Below are 26,630 nucleotides of genomic sequence, written 5' to 3'. Positions count from 1 at the left end.
ATGCCTTCCATCCATCTGTATAGCTATCATAAATGGAACAGTTCCCTGGAGATATTTTGTAATGCAGTAGACTCTGAGACCTCAAATTTGCAATCTTAACACAGTCAACAGTTCCATTGATTTTTACTGATAGTTTAGAGGGATTTATGGCTGCAAGATGAAATACAAAGCAAATGTATTCTAACACTACTATCAGTAAATTTGCTTTTGAGAAGCAGAGCATATCCCTGTAGGAGAATATTATTTACTTTTAATATACCGTACGTCAAGACTTTCATGACTTGCAACCTAAAACAAAATGTGCAATTGAATACTTGTCATGGTGGAAAAGGTACTGTATTAATATCTACAATAGAATTAGCCTTCTGTATTAGTCAAGGATTAATGTTAAGTCCCTATTTCTTTGGTGTATCTTGATGTAACATAATGCACTTGTTCAGCTGGCTGATCAGATTGTAACAGCTTAGTTATACAAATTCTTTCTGAAGTGTGCACAACCTAGGAGATGGAGAGCATATGATGGAAAAATCACTGAGATGGATACATCGTACAGAATCCATGCCAGAGAACTGTTTGAAATCTATAGCAGCGTTAGCAGGAATGACATCCCAAAAGATGAGAGAATAAGCGTGCTGTTAACACTCAGGCGTACAGTGGAGGTATGTTTTATTTTTCTGTTTATGTTTAGCGAGAAGCTGTACTTCCCAAAGACACAGTCACTTAATTATGTTGACACATAAGCAATACTTCTGCTACAGACAGGTGCCAGGATGATCAGCTGGCAGCATGAGAAAGCCTAGTGTACCACCTGGCATGAGAGTGTAATTTAAATTCTAAATATTCTCTAAATTCATATTTCACTGTGTGATGTGCTCATTTTTCTTCAAAGTTTGTTAGATTTTTTCCCCATGGTTTTATACCTTTTTGTATGTTGATTCGTAACAAAATGTTAGCACAAAGTTTAGCTTAATATTTATGACAGCTAGATGAAACCATAGCAGAGATGTAAGTGACTATTACTGGGTTATTTTCCTCACTTCTTTGAAATGTCTGTTTAGAACCTTATCTCTCTATTGGTTTGAGTTACCAATGTTATGGGTGGCAAATACTGATTGTTATTTTCTTTGCCCTCTACTGCTGCTTCAGTGTTCCCAGTGAATTAGAAGCTGGTTGTATTTCTTGTAGTCTTTTGTATTGGTTTTATTTATTTATTTCTCCATGTACAAAAAGAATAATATGAGTTTTGAGGTACTTTCAGGATGCTACTATTAATGTCAAATTAGAATAGAATGCTGCTTCCGGTTATTAAAACGAACAAACATCTTACTGTTTGCACTGGTAGTGCCACAATTCTAAAGCAAATGTAGCATTGGAAACACTGCTGGTCTATGAATTCCTGCCCACCTTAATGCAAGTTAGTTTTGCTGCAGTGAAAAAATCCTAGGATTTCTATAGATTAGCACTATGTTTAAGGTGAGAAAACATTGAACTCCTTCACCTCGTCTGTCTCTGCAGAAGCTCCTGCTAAGCATTTTGAAATACTGTTTCCAGGCATAGTCATAATGTCCTCCATGCCTTTTGTGTGGTGGTTTTTTTTTGTTTGGGGTGGGTGTTTTGTATATATGCCATTACACGTCCTGTCACATAGCCAAAGGAAGCTCTTGGGGAGATGTTTTCTGGGACTTTTGGTGATTGAAAATTTTGCCTGTGTTGTGTGCCTTTGCTTAGTATATTTTAATGTCTCCAAGTTTACAGTTCTTCAGAGCTTTGCTATATATACCTGTCCCTTTAAAGCAGAATATGTAAACATTCTCAGTTTTTTAGTTCTTTACACTAGTTTTTTTGGAGGTTGTTTTCCTGAAACACTACGGGGTTCTTCTATGAACATACTTTTATGTGAAACTACAGAAGTATAGATGATGACAGGCATCATTTTTCATACCTGTGTTAGAATTATTTTGTTTGTTTACTTCCTTATTTTTGTGGAGTTTGTTTTCCTTTTTCTTTGTGCTTTCTTTCAGAAACATAAATGTAAATTATCCCAGGAAATAATGGAATTAATTGACAGGGAATTTGATCTTATGTCAAGAGAGGTGAAAGAATGCAACTTAGAAGGACTGAGGAAAAGAATTTGTACATTATTTCTACGGTATATTAAAACTCCACTGTTTAACCCTGAAGTTCATAAGATACTTAAGGTATTATTCCTACTTTTCAGTCTGATGTAGTGGCCTTCGAAATAAGGGTGATGGAGAAGAGTGATGGAAAAAAAACTGAAAGCTTTTTTATTTTACATTTTGCTGTAGAATTGCTGGAGGAGTTCTTCAAGAAGTAAAATATAGCAAGTACACAGGCTTTACACAAATATGCTTATGTAGTCACATAGGAAACATGGGACACAGGCATGAGTATAAGAATCAGACAAGTGCCTGGTGGCACTCAGAGTGCCCAGAAACTCTATGTATGAAATAAAAATTGTGAGAATTATAAATGGTAGATCTGATAGCATGGTAACAGTAAAATGTGATAGCAAATGGGGAACCAGGAGAGCGAGCAATTATCTTTTTTTCTACTGGACAAGGGGCAGCATTCCATGCATCCAGAAATGTAGAACATCATCTGTAATGTCTAATGAGCTTGCACCTAAGCAAAAGCTATTACGAGCTTCTGGTGTGCAACTAGTGCTACTTTGTGAGAAGAAGATATGGCTAGGAAGTTGAGAAAGTGGTGGATACCTCTCAAGCTGTGTGATTGTTTTTTTCTTTTCTGACTGCAGATTATGAATAAAAATATGATTCACTATCATGTGCTCCGGGTCTGTCAAAAAAGATTCCGCTTAGAGTGGTTGATGGTATCTTGGGAATTAAGAATCTGCCAGTAAATGTTAGTTGTATTTAGAACCAACTAATAGTTATTTTACACTAGGTTCATGAACAGGGTTACCTAGACGGGTCATAGGAGAGACAGAGGATGGGAGATCTTTTGTCTTTTGCAGCTTTTGGTTAAATGTATCTTGAGTTGAAAGCTGAATTACACCTATACTTGTATTTGAATTTTGTAACCTTCTGTAGACCATAAAAAGGTGGAAGTTCATCAACAGACAGTCAAAGTGACCAAATCAGCAGGGTATTATAAAAAAAAAGGCAGATGACCAGAACAGGTAGCTGTCTTATCAGACTACTCTTACTACCCAGTTACAGACTTGAGCCCTCTGCACAGATAACATTATATTAATTCTAGAAGCCATGAAGAAATATGAGAATGAGGAGGTCATTAGCAAGTCATCTTCCCCTAAATTATTTTTGTACATGTGGCTCTGATTTTATATTCGTATGCCACAATATTAACATGCCCATAATCTCAGGATTTTATCTTTGACATAAAGGGTAGATTCTATACGAAAAATAAATGCAAAGGAATTGGTGTCTGTTCTCTTTGTGTTGTCATCTTCCCAGAATGGCTGACAAGCTGTATACATAAAAGTGCCAGAAGAGCAGTGGAGCATAATGTCTAGGGTCTTCATATAGATCAAGAATGTATTGACTATTTTATGTAATTGATTTTAACAAGTACAGGAAGAAAATAAAATAGCTTTTGGTCTTCTGTTCTTTAAAAAATAAACACTATTGGGTATTTAAAATTAAATATTGCTAGCTCTTACATATCAGAATACTTACCTGAATATATGTTAAATATATTCTGATGGAGTTAGGGTGACACACAAGTAATACAAAGCTACTTTGTGGTAAATTAACTTTTCTTTTTAAACCTTTCAGGTTCCACCAGATCCCTTAATGCTTTATAATAATGTTAACTTCTGCTATAGCTGCGAAAATTACTTGCCATCTACTGAGTTTCCTGTTCCTGCTATTTCCCGCACCATGGGCAGATGTCGTTCGTGTTGCAAGCTTGATAATGAGGCACGGAAACGAGAAGTATTTTTCAAGTACAAACTTATACTAAAAAATCTCAGGAAGTCTGAAGCTGATTATGAGGATGATGCTAAAATTGTTTTCTTAGTTCAGGTACTGTCTGAAGGAGCGTTCCTAATAATAGAAACCAATGGCTTTGAATATAATTTTTTCTTTATTTTGTGTATGTTGTTGACAGTTTGAGAAATAGGCTAAAAGCTACAAAAATATCTTCTTGTTATATGGGATGTTCCATACCATAATGAAACAGTACTTAAGCTCTTGAAATATAGCTGTGCTTTCAAAACTGATTACAAGCTATACATTGAAAGAATGTAGAAGTCTAGCTGACAGGTCACAGAATCAGCTGATCCAAAATCTTCTGGTTCTGCTATCACCATCCTGTTGCTTAAAGATATTAGCATTGTCTGTAAAGCAACATAGTAGTGTAAAATCAGTATGAATATATTATTTAAAATAAATTATTGAAAATATTATGAAAATAAACCAATGTAAAAATGTTTTTGTGATTATATTATTTTTCAAGACTTAATGCTAGTAAAACATTATGAGCCTCATTATTTGGGCTGTTTTAGTAAAAAGACTAAATTGTTTTCTTTCTAAATTTCTTTCTCAGAAGAAAAAAACTGAGGGAGCTGAGCTTTTGACATTCCTGTTTTATGTCAGTAAAATGGCTGCATAGTTGAAAGTTTTACTTTCTCATTTACTAGGAGAGGGATTCACTAAATATTTTAATTTTCTAGGGTTTTTTACCATCATCTGTAATCATCTGTAATCTTCTGCAATATTATTAAGTAGATAAGTTCTTAATAGTCTTACATGTAAGACTTTTCTAATAAGATAAAAATTTTTCTTCAGATCTCTTGCATACTGATTCTAACTATGAGTTAACCATCTATATGAGTGCTGCTAAGGTTTAAAAGGCAAAAAGCAGTTGGTGAGAGTTATGGTAGCTCTCACTAAGTTCCACTGACTGTAGCTAAAGATCTTTTTGTATTAAAATGAGCAAGTTCAGCAAATATGTCAAGCTGCATTTTATTCTTTCAGAGGGGTTAATTATGCCATGCTCCTTAGAATCAATGGTACATCCTATGTCTTTGATTTTTCTTGATAAGCAACATCTTAATGGCAATATTGTACTCATTTGAAATTACAGATACACTTAACTCCTTTATTGGTTTGATACCTACCCTTGTTTCACAGTTTCACCTGCTCAGCATTCGATTCTAGTTGCTCCTAACCTGTCAGATGGCAGTACTTGAAAGCTGTTGCTGTTTCTTGTGAGCATAAAACAATTTGGGGGACGGGGGTGGTGTACGGTGGAAAGCAAGCATTGTTGGAAGTTAATTCACTGTAAAATTTCATGGTAAGATGCATGCCTACCTTTAAAAAGTGCAAAAGACTCTTCTCTATAATCTGGGAAGTTTTAACACAGAACAAGCTTTTCCCTACTTTTCAGTCAGAAAAAAAAGATGTAACCCAGGAAAAAGGAAGAGTCAAATTATGGATCTGTTTTAAATGGACTCTTACATGTCTCAGTGTAGATTTTTTGCAAGTTCTGGTAACTTTTGAAATGTGTAGCTTAGCACAAAAATAGTAGTATTTGCTAGTATGTCTGCTTGCAAATTTCTGGCTTCTAAGAAGATACAGAAGTTATTCGAAATTTTGTGAAAGGAGGAAATACTGAAAACAGAAACCAACTAGTGAAACCTAATAAAAGAGGCCTGGTAGGACCAGATTTAAGACCTGATGTAGAACCAGTCCTGCGTTCTTGGGATCAGTAGGCACAGATTTATAACCAGTAGAGATTCTAAGCCCAGCTTTTATCTTACCATTTCCCTGACAAGAATTTACATGGCCTCTGGATTTTTGGATATATGAGGCTACATTTCACTAAAGCGTTGTGTTGGTATAGTTTCATTCACCCTTTGTCAGGTGTTTAATAAGTAACATGTAAACACCATTACTTAATTAATTAAGTGAAGATTTCTTTTTAGAGAAATGAGTCTTCTTCAAATGGCTGCTTTGGAGGAAAGCCTAATAAGAAGTCTGTTGTTTACAGGCTCCCGTAGATAAAAATCTTCTAATTCTTTTCCATGACTAATACAGAGAATAATTAATGGAGAGTGACATAAAAGCTTGCCAAAGTTCAGTGGTAACTGCCATACCGATTTTTTTTCTTTCATTCAGGAGGCTGCATTTATCAGGATTTAGTAGTGATTTTAGATAGCTAGTAATAAATTAAACAAATTAGGATTGACATAAATTAACCTCAGACACAGGTTAAAAGTACATTTAAAGGCCTTTCTGTATGAAAGAATTTTCACAAACAGACCCTCTATTAGTTTTAGTTAATGTTGTAGCATAACTGCCTGGCTTTTTAGTCTCATTTGGTAAAATGAGCAACAGTATCATGGGCACAATAAACTCTCCATGTGTCAACAGCAAAGTGAGGGGAAGAAAGCAAAGCAGGCAGTGATTTGGTGTCTGTCACAGGTGGCATTTTTTTTCTTGTCCTAATTTCCCGCATTTTTCAGGTCAGATTAATATGATTATATGTAAACTTTGAAGTAGTGTAGGAATTCATTTATCAAATAACATTCATTCCAAATCCAAGAATGAAGTGGGGAAGCCATCACAGTAATACTAGGATTGTGTATTGTTATTAACCAAAAGAAGTCTGAACAGGCTTAAGCATGCTATATAAGAAAAAAAAAAGAGTTTTAAGAAGCTTTATAAGACCAGTTAAGCAGTCAGGATGTCAGTGGAAGATATGGATTGCCATTGACAGAGAAAATCAAAGTAAGAGTGTAATATCTTAGAAATGATACAAGAAAAGTGCAGTTAATAATTGCCACACCCTGCTAAAGGAAGATGTATATGCCTAGACATACTTTAACTGATTATATGAAATACGCATAGAAAAAAGTTTTACTTAAAGCTGGATTCTTATACAGTTGCAATGCTTTTGTTGTAGAGTGAAACGTGCTTCTTCATTTTTATCCCTGTTTTCTGTTTCAGTACCAAGATCTGCAGTACATGATTGAGAATATATGGGGCTGTCAGTCAGCTCTCAGTGCCTGCAGGGACCTCTATGATTTGGTTATGGTCAGATGGGATAAGCAGCATGAGTGGTCTCCATGGAACACTATTCTCCTCACTAAAGATGAGGCAGATGCTCATCTTAAACTGTGTAACCTTCAGGAGGTAAAATTTTGTGGGCTTAATTTTTTTCAATATTTATGTTATGTTTGAATAGAATCCTGTGACTAATGATGTTTGGCCAAATTTAGTGCTTACATTCATCCACGTTTATATTGGCCCACTTTGACTATTTAAACAATTGCATCTGTACAATTAATTAAAACAAACACTAGTCCAGAAGTCAGCTGGCAGCTACAGCTCACATCCGTACACCTGAACTCTGTTTTATCCTGATTCTCACTCCTGAAATGCAAGAAGCTAAGTGTCCTCATCCACATTACCTGCTGAGAACAGTGCCTCTGCACTTCCCTCAGCTGAGATCAGACAAGAGCTGGCCTGGATGAAAAGCACTCTGAAGACTAACCATAAATACTAAGACAACTGTGAGCCTGTGCTCTTGCACAGCCTCTGGCCTCATTAGTTTCTGGTCTTAACCATTTCTCATGAAGTAACAGAATGGCTCTTTGTCTATAACTTAATTATTTGTCATAATATAATGTGTCTTAACTTACTTTCTTACATATATGTGTCATTTAAGTACCCTGACAATGTAATCTTATAGTTTGCAATTAAGCAATAAAAGCATAATTGCTGCACTGAGTTAAAAAACTTAAGAATTTATTTAAGTCATTGAAAGTATTTTTTTAAAACCACCCCTACCCCCCATTTCAATATCCAAACGTAATAGTCTGGTAAATGTCTTACTCCACTGGACATCATATGGTAGAGTACTTAGTTTTCTGAGGCACTGGAGAATCCTGTGAGCTGTGTTTGTCCTGCAATTAGTAATGGATTATTAAGCCTTTCATCTCTAGGTTATTTATTTATGTAAGCAGTGATCTGAAGTCATTGTGGCATGGTGTCCTTTTGTTCAGGGTGTTCTTAATTCAATTTCTAACACAATATGTGTGCATTGCAAATGGAACTTCAGCTGTTATGCAGTGACCTTCCTTTTGGGAGCCTCTAGAGTATGTGGTAACTAAATACAAAGAGAAAATGAATTGTTCTCTAAATGAAATGTTTGCTTTGGAGATGAAATGTATCAGTCAGGGAATTCTAAAGGTAAAGGGAATCCTGCCATCCATGATATTTTTTGTATGTGCCCAACTTGTGTCTTCAAGTAGACACGTTTCTGTGAGCATTACCTTTGAAAAGTAAAATCAATTCTAAGCTGGTAAGTACTTTATTGACTTCCCTGTCTCACTTTCAGTCAAAAGGCCGTTGAGGCAGTCTGAAACTAGCGATGCTTCTCTGCATCCATAAATTTATGTTACTAGGATTATGGCAGGTAAAGTTTCTGATTATGTACTATCTGGTTTAACTTCATAAATCTAATTCAAAGAGATGTCTTAAGTCAAAGAAATAGCATTAACTTGATCAGGTCTAGAGCTTCAGTGGAGGTGGGAGTTAGGCAGAAGAGCAACAAGTAAAGTATTCAAGCCTATCTAAAAATTGTGAGGTATTTTCACTTGGCTCTTGCCAGAAAGACAAAAGTGGACCTGCTACAGTGAGGAGTCACCTTTCTTCACTAGTGATGGCCAAAGCTTTGTTTCAAAAAAAAGAAAAAGTGCGTGAAATAAGGAAAGTGAGGCAAAACTAGAACATTGTAAGCTGAATCAGTTTCTCATTCAATGAAAGAAAAAAAGGTCTCTCAAGCATTTTCTTTAACAGCAGTTATTCATAACAACTATAGCGGTAGCAAAGCTTTTTTTCAGCTAAATACACTGGTTATTTGTTACATCATCTGAACTACTAATAATGACTAGAAATTTAGGAAAATGTCACCACTGAACACAAAGGCTGACTGAAATGCTGCAAAATGCCTACTGCCATTGTTATTTGTCAATAATCACTCTAATTTTTATCAAGGAAATTTCCTATTATCAGCACCTTGCGAATGTTGATATTCCAAACTTGAAAAGAAATAAAAAAGTTTTATCTTCTGTGGATAAAAAAATGCCAGAATTTTTTCTCTTTTTAAAAGTGACTAATATTTCACAAGGAGTGGTTAGTAGTTTTCATTATTGTGCCATAAGGTAGCAGTATAGAACTACAAAATATTTCATTATGTATCTTATATAAATAATTTATCTGGCTTAGTTTATTAAAGGGTCACTATTGAAATATGAAGCAACATGTAGACTGCTAGATATTTTAATTGCATTTAATGGAATTTGGATTTTTTCTTCCTTTCAGGCTTATGAAGCGGCATTTATTCACAGAATAAAACATAAGCATATCCGGGCAAAAAACTACTTTACTCAGATTCCAGCAATGGCATCATTTTTGCATAGGAGCAACAATCAAGTTAAGGCAAATGAATTTTTAATAGCTAAGCCTATTCCTACTGGTACAAAAACATAACTCTTAGCAAAGTTAACTGAAGTTAAAGTTAACTGAATTATTGATTAGTACGATTCCCTTGATTTTAAAGAAATGTACTTTTTCATCAATACCTTAATTGTATCAGATCAAAATAAACTTCTGAAGTTAAAATAATTTGATCTTGACCAGTCAATGTAACTGCATCACATGTCTTGTAACCTCATTATTTGAAAAGTAAAATATTACTGTTGAGCTTTGTAAATTCTAAATTTTTGGAGCAATGCCTGTCTTTCTGTGTATGCCTGTGTTGCTTGGAACATTTTGTCTGTAGTGTAATATTCCTGTTGGGAAAATTTAGTGAATTCTTTGTCAACTTCTAATTATAATAATAATAATACCATAAACACTGTATTATATTTATTTCTTTTGTCTTAAGCATAGAAGGCAGAAAACCCCTCAAACCCTACATTCCTACAGAACAATAAAATTGATATAAAATATAGCTGCTTTGCCTTGCAAAAATTTGTGCAAAAGAATAACTTCTTATAGCACATCTTGATGGTCATAGTAGAACTGCCAGCATCTAATTATTGTATCCAAGATCTTGAAATCATTGTAAATCAGATTTATAATTTCAAATATGCAATGCAGACTGTTGGAAATGTTTATTTTTTGAGGAGCTTATGTCATTTAAATTGGAAGTCAATTCTCCCCATAAACTTATTTAATCATGTTTATGTTTGTTTATACTTAAAGAGAAAAAATATGATATGGTGTGCATATGGCCAGCCATACAGTTTTTTTTACCCAGCAAAGAAATACACCCATCCAAGCTGTGAGCAGCCGGGTTCTCCAGGAGTATGATGTGGGAAATGGTGTCAAAGGCTTTACAAAAGCCTAGGTAGACAACATTCACAGCCTTTCCCTCATCCACCAAGCAGGTCACCTTGTCATAGAAGGAATGTACAGAATCATGGAATAATTCAGGAAAAAAAGTTTTTTATTTTGATAGAGTATGTTGTCTCTCATCCTTTACCATGCTGCTATCAGGTTTTCCCCAAGCCTTCTTTCCTCCAGGCTGCACAAGCCCAGTTCCCTCAGTCTCTCCTCATGTGTCAAATACTTCTCCATGAGCTTCTTGATGGACCTGTATTGAACTTACTCCAGTTTATTAAAACCTTTCTTGATTTGAGGGGCCCAAAACTGACACAGTATTACAGATTTATGCTTGAAGTGTTCTAGATTCTCTATTCCCTCAAGTATTCTCAAGCAAACTAGTGGGTTTTTTTGGTTCGCTAAAGAATTGTGCAGATGCAATTTTTTTTTGTTTATGCAGAAGTCTAGAAAGTTATCTAGTCCCTGATAACAGCAGTGCCGTTTAATCACACTGTGAAAGCCCTTGTATAAAAAATAGCCATAATAGAGAACTGGATACTTCACCAGTATTTGAGATGTGGCCATCCACAAAATAAGTGACTACCTGTATAAAGTGAAAGCTGATATCTTTCTCCAAGTCAATGTACAAGAACAGCTTCTGAAAGCATAGAACTTCAATATTTTGGAGAACATGAGGTATTGAAAGAGAGCCATTGAAAAAATGGAAAAAAAATGCTATCAGTATTTTAGATATGTGATTGAATCCTTTTGTTAAGGAAAATTCAAGGAAAGCCAATATAATTAGAAAATGAGTTAATAATTATTTTTAAAATCTAGCATAATTGGAATTAGTGTAAAATCTTTCATATTAGTTTCTAACTGCTGCATTGATCATAAATGTTTTGCTGATATTCTTACTGAATTTAAAACCAATTACTTTTTAACACTTTTTATCTATTGCATTTATAATTGTATTGGGTTTTGAAAAGGAATTAATTTAAAACTTTCCAGTAATAGCTCCTGTTTATGTACCTTACAAATCATATTTTGAAAGGTACTGGACAAGTATGAAGAATGAAAGCATTCTGTGTGTTAGACAGTGGCAAATACTGGAAAACCTGACTGAATAGATCGGTGTCGGATTAAAGATACTGTATTTCCCAGGGAAGTTGTGGCTGTCCCCATCCCTGGAGGTGTTCAAGGCCAGGTTGGATGGGGCCTTGAGGAGCCTGGTCTGGTGGGACACATCCCTGCCCATGGCAGGGGGTTGGAACTAGATGATCTCTAAGGTCCCTTCTAACCCAAACCATTCTATCATTCTATGATTTCTAAAGTCATTGTGTTTTATCAGAAAAAGAAAACTGTTCAGATAAAAGGTTTGTCTGATAAAATCTGTTTCTATTAGAACTCAGTAAATTCTTTAGAAGTACAGCTGATCATCTTTGCTTGAATTTCAGTGAGTTACTCACAAGATGGTTTTGGAATCTGTTGGTAAAAAGGCCTCTGCTTTGGATCCTAGACCTTTCCAGGATAATGAGAACAAATGATTGCAAAGTGTCACTTCCTCTTCAAAGGAAAATAGGCTAAGGTGAAATTCTAACCTTCTGTCTTCACTTCTGAGAAGTGGCTAATGTGATAGGCTTTAAACTCTTATAAATCATACCTTAGAGGTTGAGTCTGTAAGTCCACACTCTTGACAAACTGATGAGAAATGCTGGGTTCGCCTCAAGTCTTTCTGAGATGTAGATACTCACTACCACGAAAAAGGGGATTAGTCTTTATAGCTTATATTTCTGATTCTGCACTAGCAGAGAGATGTGGTCAATTAACACTGCAGCTTACCTCACAGGACTCTTGTAAACAAGACTACCAAGCATGAAGCTAAATTTGCCTTCTAACCACCTCCAACACCATTGGTAATCTATTTCAAGAGGGAAGAGATCTGACATTTTTCTCACATCCATAATTGGGTAATATGTTAATCTGGCAAAGAAACTTATATATTTTGGCTCCCCACTCCCAAGAGGAGTCCATGCTTTTTCCAGGATGTAAATTTCCCTACTTATATCTCAAAGGAAGAAGAACTCAGAGTAATCGTTTCCTCCACCTCCTTACCCCAAAAAAATGTCCCAATGAACAAAGTATTAATTCCCTTCTTAGATAATAAAATTATTGCAAAAGTGATAAAACAGGATAATAAATTAATACGTGAGGGTAGCAAAGTTGTTGCGGACCAGTATCTGTCATATGGAAAATACTTTGTCAATGGGAAATTACACTAATACTAATTGGCATTAAAGAAAAAAGAAATCATTCAGAGCTTAGATTCTTTCAATTATTATTTTTTTTAAAAGACCTAAATTTGAATATGTCTATTACCTGAGCTGGAAGGAGAGGTTCTTTAGTAGTAGGTTCTTCTGCTGTAGTACTATGTTAGGTCCCAAACCTATCACTCAAGCATCAAATTTATGTTCAAGATGGATTGCACTTATTTTTGTCACCTATGTTCTAGCTTATCTTGCACTGTAAATTATCCTTGTTACAACAGTCATACCTTCTAGCCTGACTTACAGTCCTAAATTTACCTTCATCTCACATAAATCTGGCACACACACTTCTTTTTTATTCAATTTATTTTATATCAGGAATGTAAAATTTGGATATTGAGAGGGTTTTTTTTCTTTCTTTTTAAAGGAAAGGATTCATAAGCAAAAGAGGTTAAGCATCCATCATCTTGGTCTTTTCTCTTTATTTTTTGAGTCCTGTATTCCAACTTTGACATGATAAGAAATATATAGGATACGTGATAGCCATACAATTGTAAAAGAAAGCGTGTATAAATCCAGAGGGATGAGGAGTAGAGTACACAGTATGTCACAGTATGTCAATATTATAGCTTTTCTTAATAAAATTATTTTAATTATGTGGAGATACAGGGTAATATAACTTCAGTGCAGTTTCATAATGATTTCACAGTCTGAGTTTCAGTATTTTGAAATCACACAGAATCACAGAATCACAAGGTTGGAAAGGACCCATTGGATCATCGAGTCCAACCATTCCTAGCACTCCCTAAACCATGTCCCTCAGCACTTCATCCACCCGTTCCTTAAACACCTCCAGGGAAGGCGACTCTACTACCTCCCTGGGCAGCCTGTTCCAGTACCCAATGACTCTTACTGTGAAGAATTTTTTTCTGATCTCCAACCTGAACCTCCCCTGACGGAGCTTCAGGCCATTCCCTCTTGTCCTGTCCCCTGTCACTTGGGAGAAGAGGCCAGCTCCCTCCTCTCCACAACCTCCTTTCAGGTAGTTGTAGAGAGTAATAAGGTCTCCCCTCAGCCTCCTCTTCTCCAGGCTAAACAACCCCAGCTCTCTCAGCCGCTCCTTGTAAGACTTGTTCTCCAGCCCCTTCACCAGCTTTGTTGCTCTTCTCTGGACACACTCCAGAGCCTCAACATCCTTCTTGTGGTGAGGGGCCCAGAACTGAACACAGTATTCGAGGTGCAGTCTCACCAGTGCTGAGTACAGAGGCAGAATAACCTCCCTGGACCTGCTGGTGACCCCATTTCTGATACAAGCCAAGATGCCATTGGCCTTCTTGGCCACCTGGGCACACTGCTGGCTCATGTTGGATTTAAAAAAAATGTTCATGTGCAAGCAATTCTAAACCTGGACTCATGATCACATATGGGTTCTCAAGGAAAAAAGCCCTTTGGGAAACGCAGCTGTAAACTGTATGTGCTTTTGTGTGTCCTGACAGACATCAATTGAAAGCGTTTTTAGGTTTCTGCTGAATGATAAAAGAACCAATGTGATCTCATCTCATTTTAATTAAAGCAAAGAAAGAAAACTTATTGAAAAATCTCTTTGAAATAGGTATATTTTTCTTATCATTTGGCAAAAGAATCTTTCGGTTTAATAGTGAAGGAGAAAAGAAAAAGGAGAAAATATGTGTAGATGCATTTGTGAGCCAAATTTACTGAGGGAGGCAAATTAAAATCTTAGTAAATAGGTTCTTCTTATTCTTTTTTTCCAAAACTTCCTTCACTTCAGTTGTTCACAGAGAGTGGTTTGTGGAGAAATACTAAAAAGGAAAATTCATTTTGTTTTCAGCTAAAAGGGATAATCTAGTTTTTGGAATATTACCAGCTGGAAAGAGGCAGGGACAATATGTCTTTCTTTCCTAATTCTCTCTTTTGTATTAGCTTCTCTTTTGTTTTCTTCAACCTCTCTTAAGTCAGCCATTTCAGATGCCAGAAAGCAGGAATCTCTTACATGACTTAGGCTTTTTTTTTCCAGGGTGTCCGCAGTTGCGTATAAACTTGTACAAGAAATTGCACGTGCCAACAGTGGAATTTTTGAAACACTGTAAGTTCTCTAGCCCTCTGAAAATGCTCTACAATAACAAAGTTGAGTACTAGTCACCCTTCTAAAGAATGAAAGCCATCGCAGTCTGAGAAGGTACGGGCTTAGTGGAATAAAAGTGTAGCAGTAATGAACTATTTCTCTAGACCGCCAACTGCAATGCAGTTCTAGCAGGTTCTGCAAAATAAAAAGTTTAATTGGAAATTCTGTGATTCTTTTAGTAGTCTGTGGTGCCTGATCCCTGCCCCCCACTTCCTTTTCTTAGCAGATCTAGACTGGGTGGAGGCTGCAGCAAACCGAAGTGAGCTCTGCCCAGTAAAACAACCACAAGCAGCGTACCAAAGCAAGCTCTGTGCAACGAGAAGCTGAAAGATCTCGCTTTGCCTGCAGTTTGTGGTGTTCTTTACAGGCTATTGCTTTTGGATTGCTGTTAGGAATTGTGGGTAGGTAAAACAACCCAACACAAGCTGAATTTAGGACAGAATTGGTTGAGGATCTCACTAGTCTGGTGACATCCTCCTGGCCACAGATGTCTGGCTGTCACTGCTGGTCACCTTATTGCAGTCACAAGTGTTATCTGTGTTATTATTGTTCTTGTTACTATTAGGCTTGTAAGTACTTTTATAATGAATATTTAGATACTTAATAAATATACATATATTGCCAATAGCAATGTTTGATTGGTTTAATTCTTTGCCCATTGGAGCTCAGTGGGTACTTCTTTAGTTCCTGTTCTCAAACATTGTTGTATGAACATTGGTCTGGTGTTGTACATATACTGACTCAAAACATCTGGTCAGAAACAGGGTGGCTAGGGAGGAATCTGGGTACATTTCTAACCCAAATCTGTCCTCAGCAGCCTGAATCTGAACCCCACAGGATAGTCAGGTTACAACAGCAACCACGTTGTGCACTTTTGATCTCATGCTGACCTTTGATTCATCTTCATTTCCTATGTGAAGATCAATTGTAAGAAGCAGACAGGAAGACTTACAGTTGATTGGCTTTGTGAGCAGGAGATGCTCACAACAGCTGGCAAGACTGTTCTGGACAGTTATGTGAGAAACCAGATCTCTCACATTTTGGAAGATACCATAGAGAAAGTCAATCACTTCAAGAATTACTAAGTATTTTGTTTGTGTTGATGGAGATATTCCAATTCATATTAAATTCTTTCTCAGGCATTCCAGTTCTACTGCTGTCTCTGTGCTCCAAATTGCTGTTTTACCTGCACACACCCTTAAACAGATGAACAAACAGCTGCTTGTGAAAAGGAAAATGAAGGATTTCTAGTATAACTCTGACAAGAAGAGAAAAAGGTGCAATTAAAGGGTTAAATTCAGTGTTATGTAAATGTAACACAGAGAAGAAAAAGAACATGTAAATGACTGGTTTTATTACTTCCCTCAAAATTCCTTTTTTAATCTAAGAAATAGATTTCAGATTGAAGTGATGAACAAATTGCCATATTTTAACAACACCACTGTAACAGTATGCTGTGAGTTATGGCAAAAGGATTTAATTAATCAAGCTATGTGTGCTCAGATTCAGAAGTGCATGTCTTCTGACATCGGTTTATATATTCCCTTACAATTTCCATTGTGCTTCCTTATTTTTTCCTTATCACATCTTGTTTTAACATAGCTAACAATCTATTTTGAGTATTATCCCTAACATCTTGTTCTGATTGTGAAGAGTCATCTGTGCCCTGTGATAAACACGTGCTCAATGACTGCTGCTGCCTAGTGTAGTCACAAGATGTTAAACAGCTCAGTGCTTGGCAGAAGCAAAGTAGTACGCGAGAAGAATTTGCTTCCCAGCATGAAGAAATGCTCTGTGACTATTTTGATCTTGCATGAGACTTGTGAAATACTGAAGTCATGTCAGGTTCTGAAGTGATTATAATTTGCTCCTGACTTTTGATATTTTTGATTTTTGGGACAGCATCGCTCCATACACAAGATAGCTGAAGAATTCCACATTTCAGTGGATACACTCCAACGATACCATTTTCTCACTCTATTCCTTCTGGCTGGAATCTGCAAAAAGATTAACTGCAGATTTCAAACCTGTCAACACCCAAATGTGTGACACCAGCTCTCAATACATGTGAAAGAGCCAAGCTGAGGGATATGATAATATATAGCAGGGGAAGAAGATAGAAGATCTGCAGAATACATTTTGTTCAGTACAGAAAACTTTTCTATAAACTCCATTTTGAAGTTAAGCAACTCTGTTATCAGCCAGCAGTTATCAGGGAGTTTGAAAACAGTAGGACAGGAGTTTGGATCTCGTGACTCTCCCTTGTACTAGAAAGTTAGAGAAATCTGTCTGTGCTTATACTGCAGAGAGTTTTATGAGCTGCTTTAATCGCCATACTGAAAGTTACTGAAAGCATAACCCGCAACTTTAAGCTGAGGAAGTTGTATTTTGTAAGTTCCCACTGTCGTTAGAGAGCAGCCTCACCCAGCAGCCTGCCTGGATCCGGATGGCTGCGGCTGAACCAGGAAGCGCAGCTGTGCAAACGCTCGGACTGTGCAGCTGGCCAGTTCCGCATGCACTTGCCTGCAGTCATGACACAGCTCTGCTCTGCTGCTCCAGCCCCGCTGCTCTGCACCCTCGCAGTGCTGTTCAAACTAGCTCTGTCCGTGGACCATGTACCGATGCTGCTTTGGTCAACTCAGAGGTAAGAAATCTACAGAAAAGCATCTCTACTTACGTTACTGCTCTGTGTGCGTGTGTGCAGAATATCTTGTATATCATCAGTTGTGGTATATAATCTTTGGGCAATAAAGTTACCCAATAAATAAATTTGCCTCTCAGCAATCAAACAGCCACACGGATTAATTTACCCATTTTTATTTATTATTTTAGTATTCTAAGCTGGACAGTAAGAAGTAAATAACATCCACGTTTCTCAAATGTGAGGTAGATGTCCTTTATCCACCCTAAGGCAGCATTGAACACTACTGTTAGAAGTCTTGGAACTTAAAGGCACAACATAAAGCAGTTTCACAAAAACGAGATGACAAAAGGCTGTGCACACCACCTTAATCCTTGTATATTGTAACTCCTGAATCCTAAGTTTTCACTTTATTGTTCTTTTTAATGTAGTTTTTTTTAATAGACTACTCTGCCGTGTGTACAGACATCAATTGTTAGAAACAACTGCAGAGTCTTGACAGATCCAGAGACACACGTGAAATTCAGGGGTTACATATACTTTTGAAATAAGACTTTGAACTTGTCTTTAAAGAGCCACAGATAGGCCTCTTTTTTTTTTTCCAAGCAGGAATTTTGTCAACACTTTAGGGATTTTATATAATTACTTGGGATTTCCAGAAATACGACAGCCTTGGCAGCCCACTATCTTCAGGTGGGGTACTGGATATATAAAGTTGCCAGAGGACAATATGCCACTTACTTACAATGCAGTCTCTGCAGGACGTACACATTGGTTTTGTCTAGGAAGTACTGTCCCAAAATACAGTAAGCCTATGTCAGAGATTTGTAAGAAAAGGCTTCTGAGGGGGGTTATGGGATCACAGGTCTGTTGGGAAGGGCTATAGGGGAAGTTCTGTTCTGAGTGGGAAGGTGACAATGGATCTGCTATACTGTAGGTTTTTCTAAAGTATGCTGTGGCTTGAGTAAATCACAACTTTTCCTAATTTCTAAATCCTCCACATTCTTAACCTGGTTTATCTAATTTATAATCCCTCTTGTGGAGAGTTCACCTCATACTTTCTTCAAGCACAAACGTATTGCACCTACGTGACAGGCTGAGAGTTTTTAGGGATGTTCAACCTGGAGAAGAAAAGGCTCCAAGGAGATCTTATAGCGACCTTCCAATACCCGAAGAGGCTACAAGAAAGCTGGGGAAGGACTGTTTACAAAGGCTTGTAGTGATAGGACATGGGGTAGTGGGTATAAACTGGAAAGGGGCAGATTTAGATTAGACATTAGGAAGAATTTCTTCACCATGAGAGTGGTGAGGCACTGGCACAGGTTGCCCAGGGAAGTTGTGGATGCCCCATCTCTGGAGTTGTTCAAGGACAGGTTGGATGGGGCCATGGGCAGCTTCATCCAGTGGGAGGTGTCCTTGCCCGTGGCAGGGGAGTTGGAACTGGTTGATCTTTAAGATCCCTTCTAAGCCAAACTATTCTATGTTTCTATGATTCTACTCCAACAGGCCTGATCTCAGCTGGTCATTTATTAATTGCCCTAATACAAATAACCCATAACACTGACAGTATTTGGGATTTGTCACAAGTCCAGTTGGGCAGCTTTCTAAGCATAAAAAGCTTCCATGTACCATGAGCAGCCTTGGTGCACAGGTTAACCCTCACTTTTGCTGTAAGGATCAGTAGAAGGGACTGCATTGATGGGAATTCCCGTTGGGTTCCTTGGTTGACATGACTAAGTTGCGTGTGCCTGGGCAGGGGAAATTTTGCTTCTGAGCTCTTTTGGTCATCAACTCCAGTTAGGCTGAAATTCATGGGATTTGATTCTATTGTATCTTTATTAATTTGTTAATTCCCAGTGTGCTACTTGTGATTTACTCTTCTATAAACTGAGAAAGAAACCAAACCAATGGCTTCTTGGGAGGTAATTATCCTTTCAGCTAGTTGCGCCGGATTCTCTCCAGCTTTCATGAAGCCTTGAGCCATTCTTCAACTCATTTGAGACAATGTGAATTATCTGTCACCAGGAAGAGAATTAGAGTAAATTCTGTTCTCATTTATCGCAGTGTAAATATTTTGTCTTTAGGCAAGATTATTAAGATTTAAATCTGAGAGCTAATTCTTGTTAATATTTTTTTTCTTCTTCTGTTGCTTCTTAATGTGTTAATTTTAAGACAGCAATAGGAGCATTTGGATATTTTACAAACATCTGGAGTTAGATTAAATTCTTCAGCGAATCTTTCTCCATGAATAGTGCCATATAGATAAGCATGATACTTTTCTGGTTTTTTATATGTTATACTGTAATGCTGAGGGCCATGGAAAACAGATGTGCAGGAGGTGTTGATTGTGTTTCGTTTATACATGTTCTGGACACTGTATTCTTTTCCCAGCAGTAATTTATACCAACTTTTACATATGTCTACCTGTCTCTGAAGCATTTCCAGAAATGGACCTCTGCCACCACATATAGAAATCTTCAAGTTTTAATGAAGTTTGATTCGGTAACTTTGCCTTCTCTTTTTCCCCAAAAGGAAAAAGTGAATGTCTCAACATCAAGGCTGGTTCTAATATTCAAAATATGTAATCAATTCACGTCTATATAAGACAGGCACACATATGAGTACTAAACTTCTGCGTTTAACAGTGAAGTAAATGTTGGAGAGAGTTGTTCTTTCGATAAAAGTGATCCTAAGAGTCTAAGAACAGATTGGTGCTTCCTTTGTCCTGCTTCCTAGTTTATATAAACAACACAGCAGTTGTCAGTATAAGCAAAATCTTATCAGTTAATCCTGGGCAGTCATAAAAGCAAACTTTCCACCAAGATGCAATTAGCAACTTGCTCTAATGCAGATTGTTCAGGTTTATACAAATCTAGAGCAAGAAAATCAGGATAGTGGACTGAATAAGCCAGTTTCATGTTTCCACAAATAGAACATTTTCTGGCAGAAATGTTCCTCCTACCATGACCTTGGCATTTTTGAAGGGTGATGTTCTTGTGGGGCAGAAATTAGTTCTGGTGAAAGTCAATGGAGCAACTGGAAAGAAGATTTATAAAAAACCCAGTAGCAGCAAGGTTTTGTTGCTAACCTTAGCTCAGTGCTTTACATCTTGGCACTTTGCAGTGATGAAAGGCTTGCCATGTGTGATCTACTGCTTATGTAATCTGGAAACTAGTATTCAGTGTTTTGGAAAGGGTAACTGAAGAACTGCAGCAATTATCAATGGTTTTCTATTCACTTTGTGGAAACATGTCCCACCAGTTTAGAAGTTCAGTGACTCATTGATCATCAAAAGCTGAAATTCTCCAATCTATTCCATCACTCTCTCCCAGGCTGTTAGGATACGATATTGCATAGTTGAAGGATAATACATTATGCTCTTCTTTAGAACTAGTCTGAGATTGTAAAGCCATATTTCAGAACAGCTATATTAGAAGAATGTAACACTTTAAACTCTCTCATTTATGCATTATTATTGTTCTGTAGTTATGCTATTAAAGATAATGTTAGTTGTCAGATACAGATGATTCCTGCAACTGACAAACACATGCAGTGTGCAAAGCATAATGTTAGTTTGAAGTAAATCCTTACAGGGACATCAGTAAATCAAATACCTCTTCCCTTTAGGAAGAAAAATGAAGATCTCTACTTAAATAAAAATAAGTGTTTTATACCAAACAACAATCTTTCTCCATTGAACTGAGGAGAAAGATAAGTGAGAATAACTCAGTAGGTCCCAAGGTCCTGCTTTTCAGAAAGGAATACTAATATGTCAATGGATGTTCTCCAACTAACTTTGGACTAGAAAAACCTTTCTAGTTTTTCTAGGAAAAACCTTTATCTTAAATTAGCCTTTTAAGCTAATATTACGTAGTTGCTTTTCAAAACATGAGAGATGGAGAGGTTCCTCTTGCATATGATACATGGCAGAAACTTGATTTAGCCATTTTGAACCAATATTCAAAAGAATTTCTTTCCTTCCACAGATTACAGAGGGAGCTTGAGGAAATAAAGTAATTTAAACCAGCTTTTTTTGTTTTAGGAATGACTTTCCCTACAGTAACTGAAAAATATTACTACGTTCGTTTATGCTATGTTTATATTGGGAAATTGATCCTTCACTGGCAAGTCCAGATTATAAGTGTCTTTGGCAAGGTGTTAATGTCAAATACTACATTTGCAGTGTTTCCTAAAACTGCAAATAATTTTCTCCAAAATCTGCTGGAAGAAGTTGAAGCATAAGATGGATACAGAAAAATGTTTTAGCTGTAAATTTATTTGACTTCTATGGTAATGCTGCATGCTAGCACGCATGTCACTTCTGCAGTGCAGGAGAAAATATTATTATGTCATAATCGCAAGGCAACTCAAAGAGAAGACTGACAAGAATAACTTGTAGGAAAGGGTTTAGAAGCCAGCTACAAATCAAAATGTAAGCTCACAAGTTTGAATAATAGAAGTCTTATTATCTTACCATCTGCCCTTGTGGTGGGTCCAGATACCACAAATCTTGAAATCTTTGCTTCCATCAGAAAGTGCTCAAATCCCAGTTCTACCTAGAAAGAACACGGGTCAGAGAAGAATCTCTATGCTTAAAATTGTTGTCATGCCAGAACAGTAAGGGACAAGAAAGAGGCAAAATGCGAAACTAAGCTCCTTTCCTCTTTCTTTAGTACATTGTCTGGCTGTTGGAGAAAAGAGAGAGCAGCTGAGATTTAAGTTTCTTCATTTTTAGCCAGCAGGAAAGCACATACATTAGCACAGATGCTTGTCATTGTGAGGCCAGGATAGTTTCACACTGGGGAGATTAAGTCTGATGTGCTTGGCAGCAGATGCATCTTTGGACATAAAATTTTGTGTAAGCAATAGATAGTATCGATCAATATGTGTGTTGGCCTAAGGCCTGTTTCATTCTATGCCATCCCAGACTGATATCTTGCTGACCTCAAGAAGATGAAGAGTTTAAAGGGATGGAGTGGTTCCTTGCGTTCCATCAGCCTGTCCACTATGCGCTGTCTGACTCCGTGTCACGGCAGTTCACAAGCAAACCAGTTAGTAAAACATGTTGTCATTTCCTGTCTACACCATGGTGAAAATGTGCCCAGCAGAGAGCAGCAACCCGTTCAATGAAGAGTGTAGTCTTCCCTGCTGTCATGCATAATGCTCAGCAAACTTATTTAAAAGAAGCGAAATAAATACTTGTATAATATGCAGAATATAAATATTAGGCAAATGCTGCATTATAATAGAATTGCTAAATAAATTAATATCTATTTTTCTAATGATGACACTGGGTTTACTGAAGTCGACTACTTGGAAGGTAAAAGGTCTCATAAAAGGTGCTTCTCAATGTTAGATAGCTAGCAAGAGCTGCTTCAAGGAACAAGGAATACCTTACAAACAAGTGTGTTTTAAAACAGGATCATTAAATTTCTGAGGTTTGAGTTCACAACAAAAGCCTTTGCCATTGTGCTGCTGCAAAGAACTTAGGTTTTTCATGTGCTTTCTGTTACCTTTTACTCTTAATTAGAAGTCCCAAAAGCGCTCAAAATCTTCATTTTTTTCTAATATTAGGCTTGAAATATATTTATTTAGTTAGCTTTTTAAATAAATATACCAAGATATTCACTACAATTTTCTTTCACACAAGACATTTTTTAAGATCTTTGTTCAATCTATCTTCTTTTCCTTTAATATCATTAGTATGTTGGTGTGGCCATGCAATGCATAAAGTCCGTACAAAAATCAACTCTGAAATAGTCACTCAGAATATTTGAGAATTTTTGTTCAAATATCTTATTTTTAAAGATTATATTAAATGTTTGTGGTTTGACTTTTCTGAAAAGTTGAGGCACGCCTGTTACAAATTCTAAGTTGTTTGTCTCCATAAATATGAATTAATATGGATTTCCAAGTACAAATTAACAAAGAAGAGAAGATGTTGGGCAAAACTAAGATAATCTAAAATTATAATCCCTGCCAAATGGAAAAAAATTCCTGCACAGAAGAGTTTGCTTCTAAATCTTGGAAAGTGACATGCAGAAGATCTACTAGAATGTAATTCTAATGTCTAGAGTCTTCCACATATATTGTTTGTTCTAACGGAAACTAGATATCTAGTACTGCAGGACTGTGCTGTTTTTTTATCTGCTGTGGGTACAGTTGGAGGCTTTTTGACTCACTCAGTAATCTTCATTGGAATTACTAGGAATTCTTGAAGTGAAATATAGATTTTCCTTATCTGAGAAATAACACTGAAACCCCTCTACACGTTCATTATCCCTGTTCTGCCTCCATCTTAAGAGACTGCAAAGATTATTTTCATTCGTAAAAGCTTGCTGTTCAAGGGCTATTTTAGAATTGCTCTTGGGTTAGAAAATTTAATAAGTATCTCAGCTTCACCAAATTGCAATAATATAATAGCTGGTGCTATAGCACACAGCATTTCTCTATATTCTATTCTTTGAAATTAGGACAATTTAGAGGATCTGGAACACCTGTTTTCTCAGCAACCGATGTGTGTTTGGCGAAGATAGGAGATTAAGCTTCAAGCTCTTTGTTTTCTACAGAATGACAACATTACCTTAGTCAAGACACCTAGAACCAAAACTTTCTTGATAAATTTCATTCCTATTGACCCATGTTGCATACTGCTAAAATCCCATTCTGCTGTTGAAACAGTAATGCCATTCTTTGTTTTGCACTTAACTGCCTTTTTTTTGCAGTAGTAACGCTAAGTAGATGAGTTATTTCTCTGCCCAGTCCTCATAATGACAGATTGGCAAAAGAATCATAAGCTTTTCCTGATGTCTTGAGCCATTCTGTTCAGAAGAACTCCTGCTCCTGGAAAGGTGGCTTTTCTGAGCTGCTTCTGCATCATGGTTTCTTCATCATGAATTCCTAAAGAGAGAAAATACTGAATGCAATAACACTGAAAAGCCACTTAACAAAATATTAATGAAAAAATATTGGTTTATAACAACTTGTTGTCTAGCGTGGGCTCTCCTCTCTGGGCACCAACATGTCTGATTGCACTGGAATGTGTTTGGGGAGCTGGGATTCCCTTTGGGAATTCTCTCTGAAGGTTTTCAACACATTCTTCTTTATTCCACATACTAGCTAATTTTTTGAAAGACACAACTGTGCTGTTGTATGCAAACAAGAAAGTAGAGAGAGACTTATCTTGGTTGGACTGATTTTGTTCCTTCTGTAACATAGTAAATGTGATATGGGCATAAAAAGGCAAGTTTTTTTTTTCTCTTGCATAGAATGAAAGTAAACGGAACTGTGAACTTGATCTTAATCCAAAGATAATAATATCATTACCTGCTGCTGCATATTTAAAGTGAGAAGAGGTGTTCTCATTGGCAGCGGATTTTACAGGAAAAAAATATTTCTTTGTAGATCACAGTGGAATCAAGACACAGCTTTGCACGAAGGACATGTTGTCTCAGCACAGGAACTGACTGGACTCTTGCAACCTGTTTTTGGCCCGAATTCCAGAAACCTCATCTTGTTCCTGCAAGACACAGTATGTAACAATAATTCCTTTTCTCTCACCATTGCAGAGCGCAAATCTGTACCTAAGTGAGATGTTGTGGCTTCTTCTTACCAATCTACTCTCTTTGTTTTTCAGCTTAGTATAGATGATTTCACATACTACAGTGAATCCTACGGTGACAAGAATCCATTTCAAAATGTTCAGGCAAGCATTTATCTGTTTTATTTCCTCATATGCAGTGTTTAAAATTAAGAAAGATGCGAACAAGAAAAAAACCTGAGAAAATTAAACTGATTCCAGCAGTTTTCCTATTTAAATTATTTATTCAGATTATTTTAGTTTAAGTGTATGGGTTAAAGGAAATCAACTGAAGTGTTTTGTTGCTATTTTATTTCTGAAGAACAAGTTTTCAGAATTCATTGTAACTGACAAAATTGTTCCTAAACATGCTGCAATTTATATTATAAAAACCAATACAAACTTCCAGACTGACACCCTAAAATTCTGTTTTAAAGCCATAGAAAGAAAAGAAATTATAGGAATCAATTATTTATTTCTAATTTTCAGAACCAAACATCTATTTTATTTTCATAGAAATTGGAGTTCTCTTAACTCATTCAGGGAGTTAACAGCTTCATATTTCAACGCAGTTAATATGTGACTAGGTATTGGGTTGCTTTAATCTTCATGAAAAAACACATGCTATTTGAGTAATTTGGAATCGACTCCAAGCACAGAATCCAAGACGGAGTCCTTCTGAGTCAGTCAGCAACTTCAACTTCTCACTCAGGAGGTTTACAGACTTTCTGCATGGCATCTCTGTTTATACTTACATAATGGTTTATTGAACTGTAATTAGACAAAGGAAATGTTCACATGTGGAATTCATAAAGACATTCCTGTAGGCAGTGCAGGATGAACAGAGCTATTAGTAATTTAACAGGTATCAGAGCATATGAAGAAGAGTAAATTCCAAAGCAGCAGAGAGCAAGCTGTATGTGTAATTAAATACATAAATATTCACATATTGCCTGTCTCTACATCTACACTGTCTAAGAAACTCTCGTCTTCCTTGTGCCACTGATACTAGAGAACTTCAGCTCTTTACCATTTAACAGGGATGGAAAGGATGGGATGTCATCCAGAGGGACCTGAACAAGCTGGAGAAGTGGGCCTGTGTGAACCTCATGAGGTTCAACAAGGCTAAGCGCAAGGTCCTACACCTTAGGGCAATCTGTGGTTTCAATACAGGATGGGAGATATGTGATCGAGAGCAGCCCTGCAGAGAAGGACTTGGGGTATTGATTGATAAGCTCAGCATTAGCTGGCAATGCATGGTCACAGCCCAGAAGGCCAACCGTATCCTGGGCTGCATCAAAAGAAGCGTGGCCAGCAGGGCAAGGGAGGAGATTCTGCCCCTGTATTTCTCTCTTGTGAGACCTCATCTGGAATACCGTGTCCATTTCTGGAATCCCCAACATAAGAAGGATATGGAGCTGTTGGAACGGGTTCAGAGGAGGGCTACAAGGATGATCAAAGGGCTGGAGCACCTCCCACACGAGGACAGGCTGAGAGATTTGGGCTTGTTCAGCCTGAAGAAGAGAAGGCTCCAGGGACACCTTATAGCGACCTTCCAGTACCTGAAGAGGGCTACAAGAAAGCTGGGGGTGGGCTTTTTACAAGGGCGGGTAGCAATAGGACTGGGGGAATGGCTATAAATCAGAGGAGGGAAGATTTAGAC

The 26,630-nt window shown here is 37.0% G+C and overlaps 2 protein-coding genes across 3 annotated transcripts in view; both read left to right on the top strand.

Annotated features, from left to right (window-relative positions):
• The window catches only part of IQUB (IQ motif and ubiquitin domain containing), a 30,714-nt gene extending 15,491 nt beyond the window's left edge, over nucleotides 1-15,223 (top strand). Inside the window, exons 7-11 of one of the 2 annotated variants that reach the window (XM_009563586.2) lie at nucleotides 489-659; nucleotides 2,022-2,198; nucleotides 3,777-4,025; nucleotides 6,954-7,139; nucleotides 9,333-15,223. In XM_009563586.2, the coding sequence (XP_009561881.2) occupies nucleotides 489-659; nucleotides 2,022-2,198; nucleotides 3,777-4,025; nucleotides 6,954-7,139; nucleotides 9,333-9,500 (951 nt within the window). In that variant the 3' untranslated portion in view covers nucleotides 9,501-15,223. The remainder of the gene's footprint in view (nucleotides 1-488; nucleotides 660-2,021; nucleotides 2,199-3,776; nucleotides 4,026-6,953; nucleotides 7,140-9,332) is intronic. The other variant, XM_054053881.1, reaches the window with a different exon arrangement.
• A 1,783-nt stretch (nucleotides 15,224-17,006) lies between these two features.
• Nucleotides 17,007-26,630, top strand: part of LOC104061618 (V-type proton ATPase subunit S1) — a 51,329-nt gene continuing 41,705 nt past the window's right edge. Inside the window, exons 1-3 of the mRNA XM_009563574.2 lie at nucleotides 17,007-17,391; nucleotides 24,793-24,919; nucleotides 25,025-25,093. Coding sequence (XP_009561869.2) covers nucleotides 17,261-17,391; nucleotides 24,793-24,919; nucleotides 25,025-25,093 — 327 coding nt within the window. The 5' untranslated portion in view covers nucleotides 17,007-17,260. The remainder of the gene's footprint in view (nucleotides 17,392-24,792; nucleotides 24,920-25,024; nucleotides 25,094-26,630) is intronic.

Source organism: Cuculus canorus, chromosome 1, assembly GCF_017976375.1.
Source record: "Cuculus canorus isolate bCucCan1 chromosome 1, bCucCan1.pri, whole genome shotgun sequence".
Classification (NCBI taxonomy): domain Eukaryota; kingdom Metazoa; phylum Chordata; class Aves; order Cuculiformes; family Cuculidae; genus Cuculus; species Cuculus canorus.
The sequence above is the reverse complement of the archived record's forward strand: the minus strand, read 5'-3'. Positions and strand labels throughout refer to the sequence as shown.